Raw genomic sequence first — 8,058 nt, 5'->3', positions numbered from 1 at the left:
GTGACTGATGGGGTGTCCTGATTTTCTGCTGTAAAGAGAAGGAGAGTGTTGTATGAAACACATTCCTCTGGCTCCTAGCTCTCTATGTTCCCCTTCGTTTATCCTGTTTCTCTACTCCTCCTCTTCCTAACTGCACCATGTGGATTCAAAATTGCAGCTTAGTGCAGACAAAGGGAAAACAGAACTCTGAATGAGCCCAAAGGGAAAACAGTTCTCTGAATGACCCCTGTGAGTTTGAGAGAAGAGAAGCAGGAATTTGAGCAGGAAGAGAGTAAGGAAGAGAGAAAGTAATTCAAATTTATCATTTTAACTTAATATTTAACTGAGTGAAAGCCAAATCTTATCTGAAATTGGAAAGGTCAGGGTTTTGAGTGCTGATTCAGTGCCCATTTCTTTATGATTTGATAGTCTGAGAAGAATATGATGGGTGCGGCTTAAAAACCTAGATCACGTGTGGTGTTGGAATTGGGTGTTATACGAGCAAACAAAATAAATACTTGCGCAATATACCTGCTTTGTGCACTCAAGCAGAGAAGAGATCCACAAGTACTCACCAGTCTCCTGTTCTGCAAAGAAGACAGAATCAACATGAGCACTGCAGGAAAAGTAAGCAAAAAATATATTACTGTTGGTAATATATTCTCTTTAATATAACAAATAAAGGAATACAGTATCTGATGAATAATTGAAAATTCATATCTAAATTAGAAATGATACACTGAAATATGATATGCAATGTATGCTATAATATATAATGTATACTGAACTACAGTGGAAATAAGCTATTCCTAAACACCTTCAAAAAGAATATATAGAATCTGTATCTATTAAGTCTTTATTTCCTACATTAAATAAATTTGCAGTAAAGTGATAGTTTATTCCAAGCTAATCATGACTGATTTGTAAATCTAAAGTTAGAAAAGTCTTTAATCAGAAGTTATCTTTATATTAAGAAACCATAATTTAAATGTGTTATTATTTGTATTCATATTTTTTGTGAACACAAGAAAGTTAAGTCTGACATAACTTTTATGAGAGGAATTTGATTCAGAAAATTTTGAAATATCCTTTTAACCTTACTATAAAATATCTTACAAAATACTCATTGATCTCACAGCATTAGAATCATCAAGGTTAAGCAAGACATCACATGCAAATTCCATTTAAAGGGGGCCCATTATGACACAATTCAGGCAATTTCCACAGAAATCTTATAGAACAGTGTCTCCCCTATATAAAAGTCAATATGATCTTACAGAAAAATAATAATACAATTTGAATCACTTATTAGCACTCAGAACACAAATATTTGGTTTTTTCTTCTATAAATTTATATTTATTTTTTCAATGTGTTTACAGGTGCACAGAAATGCATGTCATCATTCAATATAATCAACTGGTATTTTTAATTGCCTAATAAAAAAAAATCCGTGTAACTATTTTCAGCCGTTTATTGTGTTAAGAGTGCATCACACAGTAAAATATCTCACTATGATAATTCAGTTTAAAGGTTCTGAGGCTTATCTCTATGCTGTGTGACAAAACAGGCTCATATCAATAAGACTGGTTGGAAATCACACGAGTGGCCCATTGGTGCTGTTCTTACACCACTTCACTTTGCTTTATTTTCATTCATTATTGATTAATATTTACATTCCTCATAGAAAATAATTAGAGAAAAGAAAATTTGAATTTACCATTTACCAAACTCGACTTAAAAGAAATAATGAGTTCATAGAGCAAAAGTATAAACCAATCATATTAATGAAAATTATAACTGATGAAATAGATAATCCTCCCCTCTTCAGTGCAGCATCAATAACTTAGCTTTTTGACAGCATTGCATTTATGTTTATGTGTCCCGCATTTTATTTTCTTCAGATCCTAAATTGTGACAGTACTAATGTCTATTTCATAAGGTACTTCTGAGAATTCAATAAATTAATAGTGAAAAACACTTAGAATAGTACCTGGTAAATAAAAATAAGTCAATAAATATTAGCCACTATTATTATTGTTGCTATTTAACTTTTTGATATTTACTATCACGGAGTACTGAAAATGTGAGGCTAGATTAATTTTTTTGTTTGTTTGTTTGAAGACGGAGTATCTTTCTATTGCCCAGGCTGGAGTGCAGTGGGGTGATCTCAGCTCATTGCAACCTCTGCCTCCCGGGTTCAAGTGATTTCTCCTGACTCAGCCTCCCAAGTAGCTGGGACTACAGGCGCACGCCACCATGCTTGGCTAATTTTAGCATTTTTAGTAGAGACGGGGTTTCACCATGTTGGTCAGTCTGGTCTCCAACTCCTGACTTCAGGTGATCCACCCACCTCGGCCTGCCAAAGTGCTGGGATTAAAGGCGTGAGCAACCGCACCCAGCCTGATCTTTATTCTCTGGACAACCAGCTTTGAGACTTTAGGAAAATTATTCAATCATTGAGTCAGTTGATCCTCAATTATTTCAGATGTAGTAAGACCAATAATTCAATAGTACTGGTAGCATCCTTTTTAGGTTTAAAAGTAATACACGTTGTTTGTAACAGCACAATTTGCAATTGCAAAAATATAGAACCATCCTAAATGCCCATCAACTAACGAGTGTATAAAGAGAATGTGATATGTGTACACCAGGAGATACTACTCAGCCATAAAATGGAACAAAATAATGGCCTTTGCAGCCACTTGGATGAAGCTGGAGACCATTATTTTAAGTGAAGTAACGCAGGAATGGAAAACCAAGTACCATATGGTCTCACTTATAAGTGGGAGCTAAGCTATGAGGAAGCAAAGGCATAAGAATGATATAGTGGACTTTGGTTAGGGATAAAAAACTACACATTGGGTACAGTGTACACTGCTCGGGTGACAGGTGCAGCAAATCTCAGAAATCACCACTAAAGAACTTATCCATGTAATCAAAAACCACCTGCACACCAAAAACTATTGAAATTAAAAATAAATAAATTTTAAAAATAAAAATAATGCATGTAACTCACTCAGCACAAGCCACAATGCACCTGTCACATCACAGGCACCTGACAATCAGGAACTCCTACTATTAGAACTTTATTTCCAAGTATTCTGATATTTATTTTGGCATGGACCACATTGAAAATCCTGCAAAGTTGAAGGATTTGACAAATGAATAACGAAAATGAATTGGCAGAAGATGAAATTTCAATTTTTATTATATTTGCAATTATGTTGATTCTATATAGAAAGAGATTTGTGAATTGTACATGCTTTACCACAACAAAGATGGGTTTTACAGTACACTGCTAAGCACTGGAAATATGTGATCAGCTTTTATTTTTAAGGACATCTGTGGATAAGCTTGCTAGCTAGAAACTCAAATACACAAGTTTCTCCAGTTTTTAAATATATATGTGTGGTCTGAATGCACACACACACACACACCACCAACTCTAACCTCTGTAATTTTGGGCTCAAATCTAAGCTGGAAGGAGTCTCTGCACATAAATTAGATGACAAAACAGGCTGCTAAAGCTAAGTTTCAAATGGGTGTTTGAGACAAGTTACATACAGAAGTGGAGAGAGAAAATTAAAAGAGGGCAATAGGGAAATAGAAAGAGAAAGAGACATCATCCTAAGCAGGAAGGTAAATGTATAATTGTTCTATGGAGTCAGATCCTTTTGGCCTAAGCAGAAAATTGAGGAAGAAAGCAGTGTATTTTAGACAGACACTGACTCTGTCAGCAAAGTAAAGGTGACTTAGAACATGTACCAGCCAATAGTTGTGGGTAAACAGGTGTTTTCAGGACAGTATTAGAAAATAATCAGGATTAAACATCTTTGAAGAAAAAAAAAAGAATAGCCTAAATGAAGATATTCCATTTTATCTAAGTGCCTTATTGTACTTAACTGTTTTTCTTTCCTTATGTTATTGCTGTTTTAAAAGATACTCTTACTCTCTTTATAAACCAGAGAACTTCATTTCTATGTAACACTTTTTAGGTGCCAGACATGGGACTCAATGTTGCATGTACAAAGATGAAAAGACACAATTTCTGACTTCAAGAGTGGGAAAACACTGGTACCATCTCTCTGTTTGATTTTCTAGGTAATCAAATGCAAAGCAGCTGTGCTATGGGAGGTAAAGAAACCCTTTTCCATTGAGGAGGTGGAGGTTGCACCTCCTAAGGCTCATGAAGTTCGCATTAAGGTGAAATATTTTTTCCATTTGTATTTAATTTTAAGTTTAAAAAATTCAGAAAATATTAAAAATAGAAACATCCAAAATCCACTAAGAGATTTTTTTTTGGTAATTATCCAGAAAATAAAATTACATTTGTTGTCAAGGAAAGTAGAAATATAAATTGTTAAATTTTTTTAAAGTGAGCAAACAGTATATGAAGTATAATTCCAGTAAAATACAAAAAAATTTATAGGTTTGTAAAGAAAAAAATGCAAAGGGATATATATCAAAACTTCACAATCAATTTGTGTTAGATATTTTCTTGGTGTTAATTTGCAATTTCTACTTCTTTTTCTTTTAACTATGCATTCTTCTATATTATACAAGACAAATATTTTAGGATCAATTATTTCACAGATTATTCTAAATTGTTAAATTCAAGGGAGAAAGATAGAGGAAGGTTTTAGGCTGGATAATCTTGGAGATAAACTGAATCTTTCGTATTTGGGAATAGTAGGGATTGTCAGTAAAACCCTTGAAAATATTTTAGAATAATAATTTTAGAAAATTGGGTTTGTTAAGTCCATCTGACAGTCATAATCTTTTCCGAATCTAAACATCTTCTCTTTATTCTGTAGATGGTGGCCGTAGGAATCTGTCGATCAGATGACCACGTGGTTAGTGGTACCCTAGTGACCCCTCTTCCTGCGATTTTAGGCCACGAGGCAGCTGGCATCGTGGAGAGTGTTGGAGAAGGGGTGACTACAGTCAAACCAGGTACAGGATTCACACTCAGGGAACATGCCTTGGTTCCCCATCACAAGATTAGTCAGCCTGGATGAGGAAACCGAGGCAATGAAAGACAAAAGGGCTTACACAAGGTCACAGGGCAGCCAGGACTTCAGGAGTTTCCTCCTTCCCTCTCTGCTTGCCTGACTCAAGCAGGTATGACTTCAGGCATGCATGTATTCTAACCTTCAACTATTGTGTACTGACTATCTACTAGATGCCAGTCACTAGGTTAGAGCCTGGAGATATATGAGGATCAAAAGAGACAGTGCCTACCAATGTGGAATTCATAATCTAGTAACTTCCGTGTTAGTGTTGCTGAACACTGTCTTCTGTAAGGGCCCAAAAAACTAGAAATGGGAGAAGGGAAAAAAACATAAGTATGGACATTGCTCTGTGCTGAGTTCACCAAATGGAGGCTACATGGCTGCAGCTGAATAAATATGACCTTTTCTTAGGTGACCTATGTAGCCCCTTCACCAATTTCCTCTTCCAACGTGGTCTCTCTTCCTGAGCATGGAATCAATGAAACCGACTAGCTGAAAGGAAATCAAAGAAACATAGTAGGAGCCATCCACCATCAACAATGTCTGCCTTATTACCTTCAGCCATGCTTAAATGTGACTGGTTATAGATTACAATTATTTTATCTTCAATACTTATTTTACCATAATCTTATGTATTAATATAAATATTTCAGAGGTAAAGGATGAATAAGTAGAACATTTCCATACCATCATTTTCATATGAACTTTACCCATAAAATATTATGCACGAATCATTTTTCTTGGTCTTGTGAAATAGATAGCATAGCTGATGAAAAATAAAAATTATCTTTAAAGAATCACTTTAGCCAGTAGATGAGACCTGTCCCCTTACCAAATACTAATTTAGACTGTGAACAGAAAATAATAAAATAAACTGTCCAATTTGAGTTTTAGGTCTTACTATTTCCTTTACTCAGAAATAGATTAATAACAAAATGACTCCTATTTCTTACCCCTCCTCCCCACACCATAACAGTAAAAAAGGATAATTCACAAATTATCAGCTAAAAACATTTGGAAGTCAATTCTTATCCTAAAAGAAAGTGCCTAACTTATTGTGGAGGGTTGAAATTTTCAGACGAATTTCTGTAATTCTTCTTTGTCCTATTTTTGTTTGTTTTCTTCCAAAAAAAAAAAACTAAGATATTTTTAAAAACATTCATTTTATAAGAAACATAAACCTAGTCACTTTGAAAAGCCAAGACCTACTTTAAAAATCTCATTTTTGTTGTAAATCAAACTCTTACAAAATACCAGATCTTCCCAACATGTACTGGGACTAAAATAGATGACTTTCAACTAAAATTTATATATATAATTATAATAAGAATATTTAATTAAGATTTAATTAGACAAGGATTACATAAATTATATTTGCAAAGCCTCCAGGAGAAATTAGTGCACTGCATAAAAGTTTATTAATACGTTGGATGGAATTTTGTTAATCCATCTTGTTTCCGACACTTGCATTTCTCTTTAGGATTCTTCAGGCACTTATAAACCCGACTAAAAAACAAGGCCTTGGCAGGCAATCACAAATGACATAGTTGTGGGAATGACACCCTATTTCTTAGAAACTATTCAGACACATGATTCTAATCTATACATGTGAGCTTTAAGGTTTTGCTGTATTATTTCCTCCATAGAAATTTAAGAAGAATTTGTTTTATTCCTCTCCAGGTGATAAAGTCATCCCACTCTTTACTCCTCAGTGTGGAAAATGCAGAGTTTGTAAAAACCCAGAAAGCAACTACTGCTTCAAAAATGAGTGAGTTTCTGATGCTTTCTTTGCACAGACTTTGAGTTTGCAAATTAGTTATGCTCCTGTCTCATGCCTTTGTGTGTCTGTGTATTGCACTACCCAGTCTGAGCAATCCTCGGGGGACCATGCAGGATGGCACCAGGAGGTTTACCTGCAGGGGGAAGCCCATCCACCACTTCCTCGGTGTCAGCAGCTTCTCCCAGTACACGGTGGTGGATGAGAATGCAGTGGCCAAAATTGATGCAGCTTCACCCCTGGAGAAAGTCTGCCTCATTGGCTGTGGATTTTCGACTGGCTATGGGTCTGCAGTCAAAGTTGCCAAGGTAGGAATGACAATGGATGAGAAAACCGATTACACGAAGACTGTCAGGAACCAAAAGGGAAGCAATTTCTTGCAAGAATCAGAAATTAGTTTTATAGATTTGAAGTGTCGATGAAGAGTAGAAAAACAACCCAGAAAGAATTGAAAGCGCAGTATAGAAATTTCACCAATTTATTGCAGATAAAAAGTTGTTGAGTTAAGAAAATGTAAAGATGTCATTTTCAATAATTTTTCTTCTGAATTTGCTATTTATGGGATCACAAAATTTTAGGTCTGAGAACTAACTCATGTAGTAATGCATTTAGCAATTAGAGAGAACCTATACATGCCTCAGGCACCATAGGTTCTGCTAGGCTCTGACAGCAAAAGTAAATGAAATGAAGCGTTTGTCCTTGAGGAACATCTAGTCTGTGGATCCTCTACTCCCAGAATTAGGAGCAACAGTAGAGTCCAAAACCTCACCTGATGCACTTCCACACCAAGGCTTACCCACTCTGTGGATTCTTAGAAGGAAAGTAATGAAGCTTCAGTGATGCGTAATTCACTCATTGTGACATTTCACTGCTAAAACTATCTTCCCTGACATGAACATACACATATATTTTAGAAGTGGTAAATTTCAAGCAGAAGTTCTTTAAAGTCTCCTCCTCTGAGTAGTATGAAAATCTAATAGCATGCTTTATTTTATGAAACCTAAATCGAGAGATAAAAAGATATTTGCCCAAAAATTCACTTCTGCTTAATATGAGAGCTAATACTAAAATATCTTTCTCAAATCTCCTGCTGAATCTTAAATCACAATCCATAATTATTTATTTATTTATTTATTTATTTATATTATTATTATACTTTAAGTTCTAGGGTACATGTGCATAATGTGCAGGTTTGTTACATATGTGTACTTGGGCCATGTTGGTGTGCTGCACCCATCAACTCGTCAGCACCCATCAACTCGTCATTTACATCAGGTATAACTCCCAAT

General features: G+C 35.1%; 1 protein-coding gene across 1 annotated transcript; it reads left to right on the top strand.

Moving 5' to 3' along the window:
* Positions 1-213: 213 nt before the first annotated feature.
* LOC105531450 (alcohol dehydrogenase 1C-like) lies at positions 214-7,191 on the top strand. Its single transcript, XM_011969369.1, has 5 exons — positions 214-606; positions 4,082-4,183; positions 4,795-4,933; positions 6,673-6,760; positions 6,858-7,191. The coding sequence occupies exons 1-5, from the start codon at positions 589-591 to the stop codon at positions 7,189-7,191; spliced, it is 681 nt and encodes a 226-aa protein (XP_011824759.1). The 5' UTR covers positions 214-588.
* The last annotated feature ends 867 nt before the right edge of the window (positions 7,192-8,058 follow it).

The sequence above is a fragment of the Mandrillus leucophaeus genome, unplaced genomic scaffold (assembly GCF_000951045.1).
Source record: "Mandrillus leucophaeus isolate KB7577 unplaced genomic scaffold, Mleu.le_1.0 Scaffold887, whole genome shotgun sequence".
NCBI lineage: Eukaryota > Metazoa > Chordata > Mammalia > Primates > Cercopithecidae > Mandrillus > Mandrillus leucophaeus.
The sequence above is the reverse complement of the archived record's forward strand: the minus strand, read 5'-3'. Positions and strand labels throughout refer to the sequence as shown.

Excerpts from the sequence above, each read along its gene's own strand:
- LOC105531450 (XM_011969369.1), top strand. Across the intron at positions 4,184-4,794 it reads CTCATGAAGTTCGCATTAAG|ATGGTGGCCGTAGGAATCTG; the intron begins GTGAAATATTTT and ends TTTATTCTGTAG. Across the intron at positions 6,761-6,857 it reads AACTACTGCTTCAAAAATGA|TCTGAGCAATCCTCGGGGGA; the intron begins GTGAGTTTCTGA and ends TGCACTACCCAG.